Source organism: Podarcis filfolensis (genome assembly GCF_964270895.1).
Source record: "Podarcis filfolensis genome assembly, chromosome: 11".
Lineage (NCBI taxonomy): Eukaryota > Metazoa > Chordata > Lepidosauria > Squamata > Lacertidae > Podarcis > Podarcis filfolensis.
Genome location: NC_139613.1, coordinates 8,253,348 through 8,273,294, shown reverse-complemented (window position 1 = coordinate 8,273,294; position 19,947 = coordinate 8,253,348). Strand labels below are relative to the sequence as shown.

The 19,947-nt window shown below is 45.6% G+C and overlaps 1 protein-coding gene across 1 annotated transcript in view; it reads left to right on the top strand.

Moving 5' to 3' along the window:
- EPG5 (ectopic P-granules 5 autophagy tethering factor) overlaps positions 1–19,689 on the top strand; it is a 78,934-nt gene extending 59,245 nt beyond the window's left edge. The window contains exons 36-44 of the mRNA XM_083575465.1: positions 509–684; positions 1,609–1,794; positions 3,080–3,289; positions 4,541–4,685; positions 8,163–8,405; positions 11,133–11,352; positions 14,537–14,752; positions 16,269–16,383; positions 17,054–19,689. Of these exons, the coding sequence (XP_083431591.1) occupies positions 509–684; positions 1,609–1,794; positions 3,080–3,289; positions 4,541–4,685; positions 8,163–8,405; positions 11,133–11,352; positions 14,537–14,752; positions 16,269–16,383; positions 17,054–17,236 (1,694 nt within the window). The 3' untranslated portion in view covers positions 17,237–19,689. The remainder of the gene's footprint in view (positions 1–508; positions 685–1,608; positions 1,795–3,079; positions 3,290–4,540; positions 4,686–8,162; positions 8,406–11,132; positions 11,353–14,536; positions 14,753–16,268; positions 16,384–17,053) is intronic.
- The last annotated feature ends 258 nt before the right edge of the window (positions 19,690–19,947 follow it).

Sequence of the window (19,947 nt, the reverse complement as noted above, 5' to 3'; positions counted from 1 at the left end):
TGTCTTTCACATGACGGTATATGTTTTGACTCCACAGAGTGGGAAGTGACGGAGACAGGATGCTTATGTTACTGTGTTCCATGAAGTGGGACTATTGTCCTTTGTTTATTTCTCTTTGCTGTCAGATGCTAGAGAAAGAGGGAGCCATGTTGCAGTGCTCCGTGTGTGTTTATATGTAAATAAAGTAGATTAGCCAAAATGCTGAGTTGCTGAGGTCTGTTATGCATGATGCTCAAACTCTGTGGATCCCTAAGTGTGCCAGTGTCTGTTGGCATTGGTCGCTGTGATGTTCGGGCAGAAGAGAGCTTTTGAAGCTCTTGAACGCTCGACCAGGAGGGAGGGAACATGCCAGTCGGGCATGTGTCTCTGCCAGGGTTCTACTCGAGTGTAGGCTGAGCTCCTGACAAAGGCTACCTCATCTGATTCTATGGGACATCTTGTGGGCTTCCTATAGGCAAGTGGTTAGCAGATGCTGAGCTAAATTTGCCATTTCCGTTTTCCTCTCCAGATAAACTGCTGCCAAGCCACCATGGGCCACTTTGGCTCCACCTGATGCACTACTGCGAGACGTGCACGGCCCCCAAAATGCCAGAGCACATTCTCTACACGTTCCACGCCGAGTTTGGCCGCCTTCCCTGGAAGGAGATGCATCCGGACCGGCAACTCATGGAAGAATTCTTTAAAGTAAGAGGCAGATGCTTTGGATAGAGAACCATAGCGAGGGAGGGAAAACAGGGAAGGATGTTTGGAAGGAGCTCCCTGTCCTCTTCAGGCGTTGCAATTCAGATTATGCAACAGAGCCCCGAACCTGGGATGGCAAATGTGTGGTCCTGCCAGTGGGTCAAGAAGTGGGAAAGTCTGGTGGGCTTAATGAGGGTCTGTGAGCCAGAAGTTCCCCATCCTAGTTACTATTGGCTCCCAGTATGTTTCCGGGCACAATTCAGAGTGTTCGTGCTGACCTTTAAAACCCTAAACGGCCTCGGCCCAGTATACCTGAAGGAGCGTCTCCACCCCCATTGTTCTGCCTGGACACTGAGGTCCAGCTCTGAGGTTCCCGCCCTGCAGTGCTCTTCAAAGTGTGTTCAAGGAAATTGTGGGCTCCTCAAATGCCTGATAGGGGTTTGCCCATGAGCAGAACAGCAAGGTTCCTTGTAAGACAGCTGTCCTGCCGCTGCCACTGCGTGTCTGCAGGCTGAGCGCTCCTGGGAGGCAATCCCAAATTTTGCCAGCACCCTCCCTGAACTGTACACCTGGAGAAGAGGGGTGAGGAACCAAATACTGTCCTTCTGGCCTCTCCAGCACCAAGGGCCTTCTGGCGGTTCCCTCCCTGTGAGAAGTGAGGTTACAGGGAATCAGGCAGAGGGCCTTCTCGGTGGTGGCACCTGCCCTGTGGAACACCCTCCCACCAGATGTCAAGGAAATAAACGACTATCTGACTTTTAGAAGACATCTGAAGGCAGCCCTGTTTAGGGAAGTTTTTAATGTTTGATGTTTTATCTTGTTTTTAATATCCTTCTGGAAGCCGCCCAGGGTGGCTGGGGAAACCCAGCCAGATGGGCGGGGTATAAATAATAAATTGTTGTTGTTCTTTCCTTTTCACTTTTCCAGGTTGAGAGAGGCAGTCCCAAAAGCTGCTTCCTCTTCCTGGGCTCGGTTCTGTGCGAGATCAACTGGGTCAGCGTCCTCTCTGACGCCTGGAATCCCAACCCGCCTCCGGGAACTCAGGACATGATTGTGTGCCTGCTTTATATGGTGGTCCTTCTGGCAAAGGAAGAGCAACTTATAACCAGGGAGGTATGTCCCAGGACTAAGCAGCTCCCCCACCCTGCCCAACGGTTGTCCGCTAGACCCTCCCTCCCAAATTGAGCTGCTCAGATGTTTTCCTGTGCCAACCAAAGTTGGTACTGATTTCTGCTCCGCAAACGGTTGCACGGAAAAATTCCATATCCCACAGCAGCAGGAAGATTCTACCCTCCAGGTCTCTTTCCACAGGACTCTCCTTGGCCCGTGGAAGCTCACCGGTCCTGCTCTGCACATTGCAGAATTGCTTTTGCCCTGCTGGAATATGTCCTTGAAAGGGAATGTTCATGGGCCCAAATCTCTCTTCAACGATTTTTTTTTGGGGGGGGGGTTCAAAACTGCAAAAATCTGATCTTTTATTTCCCTTCTCTTTCCTTCCCCCTCCCCTTTTATGAAGATCACCCGCTCTGAGTCCCCACAGCTAATTCCCCCCTGGCCTCCTCATTGGCCCAAGTAGGACCAATTCATCCAGCTAGCCCTGGGGATTATCTAATTGATTTTTGCATTTTATTGTTATTCATGTTTTTATGCTGTATTTTATGATGCTTTTATAATTAAGTGTTTTAAAGTGTTTTAGATTTGTTGTTAGCCGCCCTGAGCCCAGTTTTTGAACCGGGAAGGGCGGGGTATAAATAAAATATTATTATTATTATTAATAATAATAAAATTTTATTTATACCCCGCCCTTCCCGGTTCAAGAGGTTGTCAGCAAGGCTGAAAAGGAAAGTCAAGGAGGCTGTTAGGGCAAAGAAGACTTACTTTTCAGAAATGGTGTTGTGGTGTTCTGTTCTATACCCATTGAAGTTAATCCCCACGACAACCTTAGGCCCATTGATTTCAGGAGGTCTGCTCTGAGTAAAGGTTAAAGGTAAAGGGACCCCTGACCATTAGGTCCAGTTGTGGCCGACTCTGGGGTTGTGGCGCTCATCTCACTTTATTGGCCGAGGGAGCCAGTGTACAGCTTCCGGGTCATGTGGCCGGCAAAGCAGAGCAGCGCACGGAAACTCCGTTTACCTTCCCACCAGAGTGGTACCTATTTATCTACTTGCACCGGCATGCTTTCGAACTGCTAGGTTGGCAGGAGCAGGGACCGAGCAACGGGAGCTCACCCTGTCGTGGGGATTCGAACCGCCGACCTTCTGATCGGCAAGTCCTAGGCTCTGTGGTTTAACCCAAAGCGCCACCCGTGTCCCGAGTAAAGGTTAGCTGAAGGCAAAGTGTGGTTCTTTGGTTGACTGAACCGTGAACGAGATCTCCATCCCCCCCCCCAAAATGTCAGGAGTCTCCGCTGCTGAACCTCCTGGGCCAGACCAGCTCCCTCCCTTGGCAGCACGTCAGCGTTTTGTCCTATCAGAGCATCATCGGCTACTTCAACACCCACTATCCTCCGTCTATCATCCTGGCCAAGGAGCCAGCAGCTGAGCTGATCGTCAAGCTGCTCAAGGCGTCGGCGGGCTTCGGCGCTTCCTCCGACAGCCACATGCATCTGGTAAGGACAGCCCTGTGTGGGTAGGGACAGCGGCAGAATTTGGGGTCTCAAAATCAGCAGCGCCCTGTGCGAGGCCAAAATTTGGCTCCCCCCACCGCCTCTTGCTGTCCATTCTGCCTCATAGTTGCAGCTTCCCCGAGGCTCTGCAACCAAACCGGCCCCGATCCCCTAAATCTGCTCCTGGTGGGAAGGAGAGAGCCGCTCCACCTTGTGGTTTCTGTGCTACGAGATTGCCTCGCCCCATAGGTGCCCACTTGTCAGCTTAAATTGGCTAAATTAGCAGCTACAGGTGCCACAAAATGCCATTCTGCATTTGTAAGGGTTCAACTTTTTAGTGGCAGTGACTAAACTTTCAAACTCCCGGTCTACTGACATCAAACAGGCACCGTCACATTTCGGCGTCTGCTAGAAACATTTTTTTTTTTTACTTTAATAATGCATTAATTTATTTATTTAACATAATTATTGCAAAATATAAGCAAAATATTGCAAATACATATATATTTCAGATAAGCACACATATATAAAAAAGAACAAAAGAGAAAAAAGAAGAAGAAATAGAAAGAAAAAAGAAGAAAAGTTGGAAGAATTTCTTCCAAATTTATTCTACAAATATCTCAATATGAAAATATTAATAAAATTTCATTGATTGACTTCCACCGCTTACACTGCACTTCTTATATACATTTTAAACAAAATTAAAAATTAAAAAATAGAAACATTTTTGTTTAGGCAAGGCTACCCAGGGATGGTGCAAGTTTTAATCTGGGTTTTTTTTAAAAAATAAATAAATCTGCAGCCGTACCTTGGTTTTCGTACAGAATGCGTTCCGGTAGACCATTTGACTCCCAGAACCATTTGAAAACCAAGGCACAGCTTCTGATTGGCTGGAGGAGCATCCTGCAGCCAATTGGAAGCCGCGCCGGATGTTCGGCTTCCGAAAATCGTTCGGAAACCGGAACACTCACTTCTGGGTTTCGATCATTTGGGAGCCAATTTGTTCGGGAGCCAAGGCGTTTGAGATCCGAGGCACAACTATATTGTTATTCTAACTTACAGAAAGTCTTAAGTTGTCGCTGTTAGTTGTTCTTATTAGTATTTTTACCTTTTTTTGGAAACCGCTTTGAAGTTTTAATATACGCGCATACAATTAAGCGATGTATGAATTTTACGAAACAAACAAATTTAGAGCAGCTTCTGTGAGAAACAGGGAGGTGGTGAGCTAACTGTTTCCCCCTTGGCTTTTCCTAGGATGCAACCCTCAAGTGCAGGGCTTACATTCGCCAGGTTGTCCATTTCCTCAGCATCCTGGAGCAAAATGGGAAGATAACCCTGCCTTCTCTGGAGCAAGAGATGTCAAAGCTGTTGGATGATATTACCATCTTTAACCCTCCAGGTTGGTCTCTATGTGTGTGTAGCTTGTGGAGTTGCAGAGAGAAGGGTGCTGTTCTATATGTTGCTTGAAATTTAAGAATAGATTTATGAAAGATTTAGAAAACTTATTGCTTAGAATATTTGTATGAGATTATATGGGGAAAATGTGCAATAACAGATACAATCTTGCTTTAAATGTATATAGGAAGTGCAGTGTAAGCGATGGAAGTCAATCAATGAAATTTTAGGATTGAGATATTTGTAGAATAAATTTGGAAGAAATTCTTCCAACTTTTCTTCTTCTTCCTTTTTTCTTTCTTTCCTTCCTTTTTTCTTTTTTGTTCTTTTTTATATGTGTGTGCTTATCTGAAATATATATGTATGTATTTGCAATATTTTGCTTATATTTTGTAATAATTATGTTAAATAAAATTATATTTAAAAAAAAGAAATTTAAGAACAGGATGCTGGACTAGATGGGTTGCTGGCCTGATCCAGCACACCCTTCTTATGATCTCAGGATCTTTGGTCCAATCCTGCTGACCCTTTTTTATGTCATTTGGGCTGTAACTGCGTGGCTGAGCACCCATTTCATGTGGAGCACATCTCTGTCGCCTTTCAGGGCAAAGCCTGGCGACGTACGAAAGATAATTGAAACCGTCAGACTGTTTTCAAAATAAAAAACAAACCAATCCAATTAGGAAAACTCCAAAACAAAACAGCAGCGAGTTTTAAAAACCCAGTTCACTGCAGTCTTAATAGAGCACAGCTTGGAACAAACAGCTTTTAAAAACGAACCTTTAAAATGGGTGAATCGCCTTTTTAGGGGGGCTGAGGGCCACATTAACTCATGGCCAGCCCTCTGGGGGCCAAAGTGCAAAGTGGGCTTGGCAAGAATGACATATTTCAAGGCTGCCTTACCAAAGACTTTCCCATCAGCTTCTCTGCTGTATTTAAAACCATTTTTCTTATTTAATGAAGTAAAAAAGGACACATTTGGGGCAGGTTCAGACCTTAAATCGCAGCAGGAGACTGCTGGGAGGTATCAATACAAAGTTTCCAAGGCCACATTTTCATGGTCCTGTGGCCCCATTTTGGGGGTCACAGTATTACAGAGGGGAACCTGTGGTGTGTCATTTTTTAAATAAAAAGTAAACATTTTAATGGATTTTTTGGGGGGGAGGTTTAGGGGAGGTACGCAAATCTTTTGGGAAGGGCTGTATATGGCAGGTTAAAGGGACCCCTGACCATTAGGTCCAGTCGTGGCTGACTCTGGGGTTGCGGCGCTCATCTCGCTTTATTGGCCAAGGGAGCCGGCGTACTGCTTCCGGGTCATGTGGCCAGCGTGACTAAGCCGCTTCTGGCAAACCAGAGCAGCGCACAGAAACGCCATTTGCCTTCCCGCCGGAGCGGTACCTATTTATCTACTTGCACTTTGACGTGCTTTTGAACTGCTAGGTGGGCAGGAGTAGGGACCGAGCAACGGGAGCTCACCCCATCATGGGGATTCGAACTGCCGACCTTCTGATCGGCAAGCTCTAGGCTCAGTGGTTTAACCCACAGCTCCACCCGCGTCCCGTATATGGCAGGTTAGCCTCCCCTATTTTAAGATTTAACAAAAGTGAGGCCAGGCAGACATTTTGGAGGAAGTTCTAGAGAATTAAGGCTGCTGCAGAAAAGGCCCCGCACCCCAATTTTAAGGGTCTCTGGTGTTCAGGACTGGAACGTACATGGAGTCCCGCTGCCTCCCATTATTGGTAGTTCAGTGGTACCTTGGTTCTCGAACGTAATCCGTTCCAGAAGTCCATTTGACTTCCGGAATGTTTGATAACCAAGGCACGGCTTCCGATTGGTGCAGGCAACCCAGAAACAATCGCTGACACGGCATCGGACCTTCTGCTTCCGAAAAATGTTCAATAATAATAATAATAATTTATTATTTGTACCCGGTCCATCTGGCTGGGTTTCCCCAGCCACTCTGGGCGGCTTCCAACAAAGATTAAAAATACATCAAAAACAGGAACACTTCTGGGTTTTTGGAGTTTGGGAGCCAAAAGGCATTTGAGAAGCAGGGTTCCACTCTACTGAGCAAGGTGGCATCTTCAGAAGTTGATGCTAATTTCTGCTCGTTTTGCAGTACTGGGGTTCAGCGGAACTGTTTTTCACCAGTGGTGGCAGAGTGCTAGATCTCATGAATCTCCATTTGTGGAGTAGACGGGAACAATACTAAAAAATATGAAACGATGTGAAAAGAACAACCACAGTATAAACAGTATAATGAGAAAGACTCATTTTGTCAGAAGTCTTTTTTATTTAAGTGTTTATTTAAGTATTAATTAGGAAGATTAAGTATTTTTATGTAAGCAAACCTGCTTTTTCTTTTTTCTTTTCTTCTGTATTCTCTTCTTTTCTTCTTAATTGTTTTTCTTTAATTTTCTTTTTGTAGTATGAGATTGTAAATTCTTTGTAAATTCTTTGTACAGTGGTACCTCGGGTTACATACGCTTCAGGTTACAGTCTCCGCTAATCCAAAAATATTACCTCGGGTTAAGAACTTTGCTTCAGGATGAGAACGTAAATAATAATAATAATAATAATAATAATAATAATAATAATAATAATTTATTATTTGTACCCCGCCCATTTGGCTGGGTTTCCCCAGCCACTCTGGGCGGCTTCCAACAAAGATGAAAAATACACTAAAATGTCACATATTAAAAACTTCCCTGAACAGGGCTGCCTTCAGATGTCTTCTGAATGTCAGGTAGTTGTTTATCGCTTTGACATCTGATGGGAGGGCGTTCCACAGGGCGGGCGCCACTACCGAGAAGGCCCTCTGCCTGGTTCCCTGTAACTTGGCCTCTCGCAGTGAGGGAACCACCAGAAGGCCCTCGGAGCTGGACCTCAGTGTCTGGGTAGAACAATGGGGGTGGAGACGCTCCTTCAGATATACTGGACCGAGGCCGTTTAGGGCTTTAAAGGTCAGCACCAACACTCTGAATTGTGCTCGGAAACGTACTGGGAGCCAATGTAGGTCTTTCAAGACCGGCGTTACATGGTCTCGGCGGCCGCTCCCAGTCACCAGTCTAGCTGCCGCATTCTGGATTAGTTGTAGTTTCCGGGTCACCTTCAAAGGTAGCCCCACGTAGAGCGCATTGCAGTAGTCCAAGCAGGAGATAACCAGAGCATGCAAATCGTGCTCTGGCAGCGTGGCGGCAGCAGGAGGTCCCATTAGCTAAAGTGGTGCTTCAGGTTAAGAACAGTTTCAGGTTAAGAATGGACTTCCAGAATGAATTAAGTACTTAACCCAAGGTACCACTGTATATGTGTAATTTAAATTAATAAAGATTTAAAAAAAATAAATCTCATGAATCTCAGCCCTGTGCTTTATGCAGAAAAGCCACCCTTCCTCTTTCCTTCCTGTGATTTCAAATGTTTTGCTTGATTTTTTTAAAATTAAAAACAAAACAAAAACCTTTGGCTTGCTCTACCTTTGCAGACACGGACATGCAGTCTCGCCACCTGGCCTTAAGCAGCCTTTTCACAGAAGCCCTGACGATGATGAATAACGCCAGCGTCGCAACGGCAGAGTCTCTGCGCATCAGTCTGCGAGGCTGGATCGACAGTGCCGTGCATGGCTTAGGGGTGATGCCTCTCTTAACAGCTGCATGCCAGAGTCTGGCATCGGTCCGGCACATGGCAGAGACCACGGAAGCCTGTGTCACGGCCTATTTTAACGAAGGTGAGAAAGAGGAACATAGCTGTCAACCGTCCCTTATTTAGTGGGAAAGTCCCTTATACCAGTGCTGTGTCCCGCTGCTGTCCCTTATTGATGATGTCCCTTAAATTTTCCGGGTTTCAAAGGAAGCAGCTCTCCCTCCCTCCCTCCCTGCCGGCCAGGGAGGAGGGAGGCTCCAACTGTGTTGCTTGGCTGTGTTGCTCACCCAATAAGGAGTCTAAGAACGACTGGGGGATGGAGCTTGCATGCCTTGTGCCGATCAAATCGGCCGCGTTGCCTGGGGACTCGCCTTTGCTCAGCGCTTCCCAGCGGAGAGGTGACGGTGGTTTCCCTTGCTGCATCCCCTTTGCCGGGTTGCTGTGCTATGGGAACCACCGCTTGAGGGTTCGTTTGGCTGCTGGCTGGGCTTTCTGCCTTTGGCTCAGAGGTGCTCAGAAGTTGAACATACCTGTGCTTGGAAAATCCCTTACTTTGGCTGCTGGTCCCTTATTTTCAAATCTGTAAGTTGACAGCTATGGAGAGGAAGGCTTTTGACTATCCTTCCTCGTGACTCACTGTCGACTCAGGGTGGCCCTGCCTGTCTGTCTAGGCATGGTGGGTTGCACCCAGTGAAGCTGTCGTGTCAGCGCAGTGGTTCTCAACCTGTGGGTCCCCAGATGTTGTTGGACTACAACTCTCATCATCCCTGATCTCTGGCCTTGCTAGCTAGGGGCGATGGGAGTTGTAGTTCAACAACATCTGGGGACCCACAGGTTGAGAAGGGCTGTGTTAGTGCAAGAACTTCTGTCTTTGTGATGATACCTCATAGAATTGTAGCATTGGAAAGGACCTGGATGTTGTTGTAAGTGTACAGGTTTCAGCATCCCAAGAACCTAAGGATTTAAACAAAAACCCAAGCTTCTAGTCCTTACGTTACCAAGATTGTAGCTGGCGCCCGTCTGTCTCGGGAGACGATAGAAGAATATGCCTTTGTAGGTGAGGTCAAACCGTTGGAAGGTTTTTGTTTTTTATTTATTAATTTATTGGTTTTCACATATTATATTACATTACAATACAAATGTACCAAAGCCAACATCATTTCCTCCCCCCCATACATTTACATTTCTATTTCCTCAATCCATCATATTATTCTTTTCTCCCTCCTCCCACTTCCCTCCACCCCCACTCGATTTCCTCCACATTATACAATTTACAATAATCTTTGCATTCTACAGTCTTCTCAAATCATCTGTATATTCTTATTATCTTTCCTTACTAATTTTTCTTCCATCCAATACTTCACATTTTAATCTAGGCATATTAGCATAGCAATATTTTGCCATATATTCATCAAAACATTTCCACTTCTTTTTAAATTTTTGATTTGACTAATTTCATATTATAGCAGTTAATTTTGCCAAAATTAAATATTCGTTTAGTTTACAAGTCCATTCCTCCTTTGTGGGTATGGTGCGTGACTTCCACCTAACAGCAATCACTATTCTAGCAGCTGTACTTGCATATAGAAAAATCCCGCCCCCCCCCCTGTGGTACCTCTTCATCTATCATTCCACGGAGATATGTCTCTGGTTTCTTTGTTATTGATATTTTCAACATCTTCATTAGTTCTTCATGTACTACTATCCAAAATTTCTTAATTTCCTCACACCTCCACCACATATGTATTGTTGTTCCTATTTCTCCACCACATCTCCAACAGAGGTTGGATTTCAATTCATAGATCTGTTGGAAGGTTACAAGGCCTGCTGTGGCTGTAGAGACCGATATGGGAGAGACATGTTTTGTTGCAGCTGGGGCAGATGGAGGAGTCCGGTTGTGCTGCTGCAGATGCACCATGGCGTTTCTTCTCTCTGCGCTCCTTATGTAGATAAACTTGAAAAATATGGATGTGAAGCAAGCAGCTGAGGGGATATTTCACTGCCCGGGGGATGAATCCTCAGTGCTTCACACAATTATTTATTCCTCCCCCATGGTAGGCAGAATCAGACTAAATTATTCACTTTTTCCCTGCATAATTACCGTATTTTTCACTCCATAAGACGTAGCTAGTTTTTAGAGGGGGAATGCCAGAAAGAAAATATTCTTTAAAGGGAGCGCTGAGCAGAGCCTGTATGCATCCCAGGCTCTGCTCAGTGCTCCCTTTAATGAGCCGCGCGGAGTGTGCGTGCGACCCTTGCAGGCTTTTCCCTGAGGAGGGAGAAGGGCAGCCCATCCTTTAAAGGGAGCGCGGCTCTTGGGGGCTTTTCCGCGAGGTGGGGGAAGAGACTGAGGGGCTTCCCTCTGTCCCTTCCCCCACCTCCCGCAAAAGCCGCGCTCCCTTTAAAGAGCTGCGCGGAGCGTGTGTGCGGCTCTTGGGGGCTTTCTCCCTCCTCTCTCTCCCATATGCATTCGCTCCATAAGACACAAACACATTTTCCCTTACTTTTTAGGAGGGGGAAACTGCGTCTTATGGAGTGAAAAATACGGTAAAATTGTACTGTTTTTTTGAGAGATGGTATATTCGGGGTGCGGATTTGACCCTTTTGGGGTGCCATTTGGTGCCGTTCATACTATAGTTTGTGCTCCTTTTGCCTCTTTGGGTTCTCATGGATATTTACAAATTTAAAGGAAATGCTTTGGAATTAAAGGAACATCTCTGAGCTCTGTCTCATTTAGGTCTTCTGACCGCTTTAGCCTAACAGTGCTTCCTCTCCTCTCTCCTCCCACCCCCAACTCCCTCTTTGTACAAAGATTCTCCACTCAGCCAGGATTTGGGCTGGGGGCCGATCGTGGCCTCCCTACAGGTCCCCGAACTCACGGCCGAAGACTTCCTGCAGGAGTGCCTTTCGCTGGGCGGCTACCTAACTCTTTACGTCTACGCTCTGCAGCAGTTGAACGCCAAGCAGACGCTGGACAATGAAATGAAAGTGGTGCTGATGTTGAGCAAGTGGCTGGAACAGGTGTTCCCCAGGTACAGACATCTTGTGGTCGGGAGGGAGATGAGGACAGATGTTTGGGGCAGGACTTCTCACCTTGGCTACCGATTGCCAGGCAAATTCTTCTCTTTGGGCCTTCCAAAATGCTCACTGATAGTCAATTTTCCACAGGGCGGGTGCCACCACCGAGAAGGCTAACCAGGTTGGGGTAGCTGGGATAGCAGGCTTGTTGGTTTTGAATGTCTTATGTAGATTTTTCAATTTCATTGTTCTGTATGGGACAATGACAATAAAGATATCGTATTTTATCGTCTCTCCCACTTCCACCCTGGTTATCTCTGCAAAATGGGAATAATCTTTCCTAACTGGAATGCGGGGAGTGTTTTAAGAGCTTAAATAGCAAGTTCTTAACAACACAAGCTTTAAATCCCCAGAGGGCGACCGGGATGGACAAAGGATGGACAAGGGAGACTTTTAATCCTGCCTGTGGTTCCGTCAGAATTGCTCCATCATTCAGCCCAGCTGTGAGTGAGGCCAGCAGTCACGCGCTGGTGCTTCGCCTTGGAAAGTGTGGCTTTGGCGGAGACAGGGTTATTTTTGGAACCCTTTAAAAAATAGCCAGCAGGGGAAGTTCGCCCTCGTGGTTCAGAGCTGTGCAGTTTCTGTTGGCAAATTGCAGGGCAGTGATCATGTTTAAAATCCTTGCAGCTAGATCAGAGATGGATGGACTCAGGAAACTGTCTGCCCGCACTCCTGGCTACGCAAAATGCAGTCAGTTGTTTCTGCGGATGCCTCTTCATGTTCTTGCATGCAGAATATCCTGGGTTCAGTTCTTGACTTCTCCCAGGTAGAACTGGGAGCCACTATCACTGCCTGAAACCTGGGAGAACCATTTAGGTTGAGTCGGCTTCTGCTATTTAAATCAGAACACTGATGACTAGAACCTTGCTTTATTTTTAGGGAAAGGGCCATAGCTCAGTGTCAGAACACAATTGGAAGGTTTTAGGTTCAATCTCTGACACCTCCAGGTTGAGAGAGAGACCTCCCATCTGTCTGCAGATATATGGCAGATTAAATTGATGGATTATGCCGGAATGGCAAAAATGACCGGAAGAATCAGAAATCAGAAAAACCAAAATTTTAATAAGGAATGGGGGAAATTTCTTTTTTAAAAAAATCATTTTCATTGATTTTCTGATAAAAAACATCCAATTAATATATCCAATCATAATACTTCAATTAAAATAAAAAACTAAAATAAAAAGATCAAATTATAGTCTAAATTGTATTTATTAATTTCTCGGAGTGCCCCACGGTCTGGATCTCTGAAGCATATCTCCACATCTTAGTCCTGCTTCTCCTCGTTGTTTCCATATTTTCCACATCTCGATTTTGACGCTTCATAATTCTTTGTCCCTGGGTCGGTGATTCTCATTCATGTCAAGCATCATATACTTTCATCCGCCGAATACAGCTTTGTTAATATATATTTTTCAACTGTCTTTTTATCAGCTCAGCTTCCTCTGATTCCGTTCCAGTCTGGGATGTTGTCCAAATCTGTTATCTTTGATGGTGCAGCAACTCATTAATTGTCCAAACCTTCCTTTGAAGCTTTATTAAACCAGTAGGAATGGGGAAAATTTCTAATTTACCTTAAAAACCATTGTAAACAGTTAAAATGGTTAGTAGGATTGGAACAATGGTGAATTTTGGATATAATGGAGATGTAAAAGGTTTGGCAGGAGGAAACGATAGGACCCATATCCTGGAACATTGCTGCCTCGATAGCTTTCTCCAACCCCATTATTTTCTCTAATCCTCTTTTAAAGCGATCTACGTTGGCAGCCATTGCTGACTCCTGAGGGAGGGAGTTCCGCAGTTTTATTTTATTTTTTAAAATAAATTTTGTTAGATTTTCCACAGTGGTAACACAAACCACAAAGCAAAATGATACACAAAAACAGAAAAAGTAAAAGTAAAAAAAGGAAAAAAGGGAGGGAACAATAAACAGATAAACAATAACAACAAACTTTTAATTCTTCACAAATCCAACCTTTTAAACATCTTGGTTGACTTCCTCAAATCCCTCCCTTCTGAGTTTCCTTGTAATTAAAAGTAACAGCTTTCCAATATCATTATTAAACTAAAACAGTTTCCAGTTATAGTCCACCTTATTCACTTTTCTTAACATTCTAAATCCCATTTATTTAATTATAACTTAATTTAATCCTAGGCCTATTTGTTTCTGTCAAGTAATTTCTAATTTTTTATATTACAATATTGATTCAAATAGTCCTTGAATTTCCTCCACTCCTCTTGAAACTCCTCTTCTTTCTGGTCGCAGATTCTTCCAGGCAGGTCAGCTAGCTCCGAAAAGTCCATCATCTTCATCTGCCAATCCTCCACTGTCGGTAGTTCTTGTGTTTTCCAATTTTTAGCAAGTAATATTCGGGCAGCCGTTGTGGGAGTTCCACAGTTTTAACTATGCGCCGTGTGAAGAAGGACAGTCTTTATTTGGCATATACCTTATTTTTCGCTCCATAGGGTGCACCGGACCATAGGAGGGGGAGAACAGGGAAAAAAATTCTCCCCCTCTCTGCTCAGCGCCCCTTCTGCAAAGCGGCAGGAGAAACGGAGCCCCTTTCATTTCTCCTCCCGCTTCCCTGAAGGGGCGCTGCACAGAGAGGGAAAACAGTGCAGCGCTTCTCCAGCGAAGTGAAGCCTGGAGAGCAAGAGGGATCGGTGTGCACCGACCCCTCTCGCTCTCCAGGCTTCAGGCGGCTATCCGCAAGCCTTCGGAGCGCAGTGGGAACTCCTGCTCCGCTCCGAAGGCTTGCGGATATCTGCCCGAAGCCACCGGAGCGCAGCGGGAGTTCCCTGCGCTCCGGGGGCTTCAGGCGGCTTCAGCGAAAGCAACGAGAAGCCTCCGGAGCACGGGGGGAGCTCTCCCTCTGCGCTTCGGGGGCTTCATGTTGCTATCGCTGAAGCCAAGCAGCCTGCATTCGCTCCATAGGACGCACACACATTTCTCCTTCATTTTTGGAGGGGAAAAGGTGCGTCCTATAGAGCGAAAAATACGGTACTTCTTGCAAGAGGGATAACAGCTATCGGGAAGTAACGTCGGGGTGACGGGCAGTTTCTAATGGTGTCTGGTTTTGTCTGTGTCTCTCCCCCTTTCCCTGTCCATCCCCCCCCAATCCTCACGATTCCCCCCGAAAGCTCCACCAAGGATGAAGCGAAGCTGTTCCTTTGGTGGCACAAGATCCTGCAGCTCTGCCTCCTCCAAGTAGACCAGGACGATGCCATCCTGATGGAGTCGGTCATCCGCATCCTGATGTCTCTGCAAGGCAGGCAGAACCTCCTGGCCGAAGAGAGACTCACCTCTGGGATCCTCGGTGCTCTAGGGCTGGGCAGGAAATCTCCTTTGTCAAACAGGTGAAAATGGGTTGTTGTTCTTATGATGATTAAGGAAAGGTGGGCCCAAATAAAAAGATAGCAGCTATGTAAGACTGAATGGTTAATTATTAAGATACGAAAATACAATCTCAATAATAAAGTTATAAAGTAATAACAAGGAAGTCACACGCGGGTGGAGGGAAGACAAAGGGCAAGGATTAAGAAATGGATAAACGTTGGTACGTAATGAAAAGTGAAAAATGTGAATTTACGAATATAATGTACAGTGGTACCTCGGGTTAAGTACTTAATTCGTTCCGGAGGTCCGTTCTTAACCTGAAACTGTTCTTAACCTGAAGCACCACTTTAGCTAATGGGGCCTCCTGCTGCTGCCGCACCACCGGAACACGATTTCTGTTCTCATTCTGAAGCAAAGTTCTTAACCTGAAGCACTATTTCTGGGTTAGTGGAGTCTGTAACCTGAAGCGTATGTAACCTGAAGCGTATGTAACCCGAGGTACCACTGTATATGTATCATTATGTAAAGATTTCATATATGTATTGCAACAATTAAGAAGAAGAAGAAGAAGAAGAAGAAGAAGATGGGCGTTTTGGAAGGCAAGCAAGAGCTGCTGCTGCTGCATATGTTGCAATGTGAAGGGCTTGCTGCGTGGCTAGAATCTTGCCCTGTTCCTGGATACTCCATTCCATTCCCACCAACAACAACCAACGTTCTGCCACCGCGGGGCATGCCCAATCCTTGTTGGGTTGTTGAGAGTTTCCTCCCAGTTCTCCACCTAGTTTTATTTTCCCTCCCAAAGTCTGCTGATGTCTTCCTCTAGTGTGTGAAGGAGAGGGCAGGGTGTACTGGCCACAACAAAACCTGCACAAGAATTATTATTGTTATTGTTATTATTTATTTAGTCATTCATTCATTCATTCATTCCCCGGTAGTGGTGCCCGCCCTGTGGAATGCCCTCCCATCAGATATCAAGGAAATAAACATCTGTCTTATTTTTTAAAGACATCTGAAGGCAGCCCTATTTAGGGAAGTTTTTAATATTTAATGCTGTCTTGTTTTTAACACTTGATTGGGAGCCGCCCAGAGTGGCTGGGGAAACTCAGCCAGATGGGCGGGGTATAAATAATAAATTATTATTATTATAAATTATTATTATTATTAGAGAAAGTACAGAGCAAAAGGTTGACAAAAGGATGCCAAAGATTCACCCTTTCCTCTGAAAAGGCCAATATCCGCGTCCTTGGTGTCCTGCCGTCCTCAGAGCAGCTTGCAGGGCTCTTGCCCTCTCCTCCCTTCTGCCTCCCTTCTTATCCTCACCATAACCCTTCCAGTAGGTTAGGATGAGACAGATTGGCAGTGATCACGCAGAGACATAATGCAGGGCAAAAATAAAGCCGGGCCGGAACTGCATATTTTTTAGGTGGAACTTGCAGGGAAAGAGCTCTTTGTATGTGTGTGTGTGTGTTTCTCTGTTTCCAACGGAGAGAGGAGCTCCCTTGCCAACTCCCTTCCCTCTTCATGTTCTCGTTGAAGGTTCCGTGTCGCTGCCCGGAGCATGTCCACCTTCCTGCTGGTGCAGATTCCGGTGGAGAACCAGATCCGCCTGAGGCCTGGCGTGGAGCTGCACCTCTCTGCCAAAGCTCAGCAGGTAGGTTGGATGCATCCTGAGTGGTTTAATCTGGTGCCTGCATCAAGAATGCTCTTTGTGTCCCTTGGTGGATGTAAGGTCCTTAAGGCCCATAAATAGCAACACCCTAGAGGTCCTGGGCCCTAAGGAAGTCAGATTAGCCTCAACCAGAGCCAGGGCCTTTTTAACACTGGCCCCAGTCTGGTGGAACGCTCTGTCTCATGAGACCAGGGCCCTGCAGGATCTGATTTCTTTCCGCAGGGCCTGTAAGACAGAGTTGTTCCTCCTGGCCTTCGGCTTGGAATCAATTTGACCCCCTCTCCCTCTTTCTTTTTTCCTTTCTCCTCCTGTGATGGAACTCCTATTTGGGGATTTCCCTGGCTTTTTTCTGGCCCACGTAGGACCAGTCTGGATAGTTGGCCTTGGTGAAGACCTGACGTTTTCATCCCCAAAAAAGTTTTTGATTTGAGTTTCCATTGAAATGAGGCTGTATTTTAATGTTTGAATGTTGTATTTTAATCTTGTTTTTAAGTTGTATTTCAATCAATTTGCTTTTATATCGGGTGTTAGCCGCCCTGAGCCTGGTTTTGGCTGGGGAGGGCAGGGTAAAAATAAAATTATGATTATTATTGTTGTTGTTGTTGTTGTTATTGTTATTGTTATTATTAATAGCTTGTTTCCATCTTTGCAGGCTCTGAGTGCTCTCGATTCCATGACTTCAAACAAACAGTACGCAGAATACCAGGAGCAGATCTCCCAAGCCTCCCAGTTTGTCAGGGACTCTCGCCGCTGCCTTCGCGATGGGCCGAACCTTCTGGCTATCCTCGTCAACACTTTGTACCCAGAAGTGCATTACTTGGACGCCATACGGTAGCAGCAAGTGAGGGGAGGTGGCCTCACCCTGCCTCGCATTGCAATCGTGGATTATCTACAGTTTACAGTCGGCAGTTGCACAAGTAGCTGTCATTCACAGGGTTTCACTTTGTCAAAAGTGGTGGAAGAGAGAGAGAGGGCAAAGATTAGATAGACTGGTTTGAAAGCCAGCTTGGAGGTTTCCATAGCTGGGCTTTAACACCTGCACAAATCTCTCTCGCGTTTCCGCCAAGCCAAAACACTTCTCTGGCTTTTTTTTTTGTTTTAATACAGTCTTAACGGCGTGGTTCAGGGCTTTGCGGGGCTCTGGTTTGATTTTTCCATGGACTTTATGAAGACCTCTGTGCTGGATTGTGCTTGAAGACTGTTAAGTGACGTGAGTGCTTCACCATTTTGGAAATAACGCAGGGTTTGTTTGCCCCAGCACTAACTTGATTTTGCTTTCTGTGCCTTTTCTTCTTTCTTTGTTTGGCTGACTGTGAAATTCGTGGGCCAGTCTGGACTCACTGGTCGTCACCTAATCAGGATTTTGGACCATCTCTCTCATCACCCCGCTGCTCTTGCTTAATTTGCCTCCATCTACTTGTCTGAAATGCTTCTGATGTGTGATGAAAATGGAACCTAGTGAGGCAAACCTCCTGCATCTTCACCCAGCCAAATTGACAGAAGCTGAATTCATTTCTTTAAGGGTTCTGGGGAAAGGGAGAGAGTCTCCTGCGTCACTTATCATGTGCATGGAACAAGCTATCGCTTTCATACTTCTTTTTTATTATAAGGCAGTAAAAGGAGCAAAGAACAAAAATTTCGTTGGATTTCAGTAGCATGGAGAAGACAGCAGCGTCCTAATTACTGGAGTGTTCTTAAGAGTTTAATTAGGAAAAATATGGTTTTCTTGTAATGGTATGACGGACCATCGACGCTGGCGGGGTAGAAAGCCTGCAAGGTGCCCAGGATTCCTCTCACCTGGAGCAGATACAACTCACAAGCTGGCTACCCTATCCTTAAAACACATCATTTGAATAGCTTGGATTCTTTCTGTCAGTACAGCAAAGCAAGTTTGATTTCTCCCCACCCAACACCTTTTCCCTAAGCTGAGGTCACTAACCTGTGGTCCTACACGGAGAGATAAGCTTTATAGTAATCAGTTGAACATTTACTGCTAAGTGTCCTAAGGAAGAGGCTGTGGAGCCTTTTTGTGAGGCTCGGATGACACTCCAGAATTGTCTGTCCAAATCTTGCAATATACAGAGTACAGCTGGTTTCTGTGTGTGTGTGTGCGTGCCCTTTATTTACCTGTGTGTATACGACGTGCCTCTCAAGCTGCGTTTCCTGGCTCACTGATTTATTCCGTTGCTGTTGCTTTATTTGAGTGAGTTTGTTAAGGTTGTCCCCCTTCTGTTTGAGAAAAAAAGAGATATTGATCACCTCCGCACACACTCTTGGTGCAACTCGCTATGCCTGGCATAGCCAGTGGGGTGCCCTGCAGATGTTGCTGAACTCTCCACCCCCATTGGCCCCAACCTATATGGCTGGTGGCCACAGAGAATGGGAATTAAAATCTAGCATCGTCAGGGGGCCAATATGCTCAGTTCATTTCAATGGGCTGACTTGCAACTGTCTTTTGAGTCTCACTGAAATGCACTTGGACGGTGAAGCTGCTACGCTTTGGCAACAGGCCTTTCGAGATTTATATATATATTTGCTGGGATTTCATTTGCTCAGATATAGATTCCGGCAAACACTACAAGCACGTTCTGTGCATCTCTTGGGAATCACCCCTGCCCCCTTTTTGGGTTTAAATATGCTTTTCCTTTCTGAACTCATCAGTAAAAACAAAACAAAACCCAAGAGTGCATTTCTGTTTGAATATGTACCTGCAGATTCATGCCTTTAGCTCCACTTGGCAGGCAAGGTTTTCTCCTAACTTTTCAGTGTCTTGCACTGGCAAATGATATTGTAGCGTTTGCCTTCAGCTAATGATTTCTGAAACTGCAAATCCCACAGTCTTTCCTTGTGAAATTGCCAAATTATGCCAAATAAGGTCCTTGTGCATCGGGTTCTTCAGAACTCAGGTTGTGGATTGAGCTTCCAGACATAGGACCAGTCAGCTTGCCCCTGTGGTGCACTGGTAGTGAAATATCACTGCTTTGGTGGGACTTCATGTTTAGAGGACCTCACAACTGGAAGAAGAATTATTGCTGCTTTTTAGAGAGAGAGGAGAGGAAGAAGAGAAGCCTTCTGAGATGTTTCTTTTCCTCCCCTCAGCTCAGAATTAATAAATTTATATTAAAAAAAACGAAGACTGTGAAAATGCAGAAACTATTATGTGTGCATCAGGCGTGATAGTTCTGATATGGGAGCTATTGTTTTGCCTGTGGTTTCAACCGGATGTGTGTTTATAGTTGTTTGTGTCTGCAAGGACCATGTGAAATAAAACAGTGAGAAACACTAGAACGATGATTGAGACTCTTATTGGGGATAGGCTGTTTTGTCAGTTGGGGTACCAGTTGCGGGGTGTGTGTTGACAGGGCAGTGGGATTCCCTTCCCTTCGTGCGAGGCTGGTTGAACATTTGAGGCAGGACCCTTGGCAAAATATTTTGTTACTCTTATAGTTCACCTTCCATCCAGGAAGAAAGCCAAGGCAGAAAATGTTAGATAAATTCAGCTCCGGTCCTCCGAGCTGATATGGCTCATCTTGGCTTGAGGCCAGC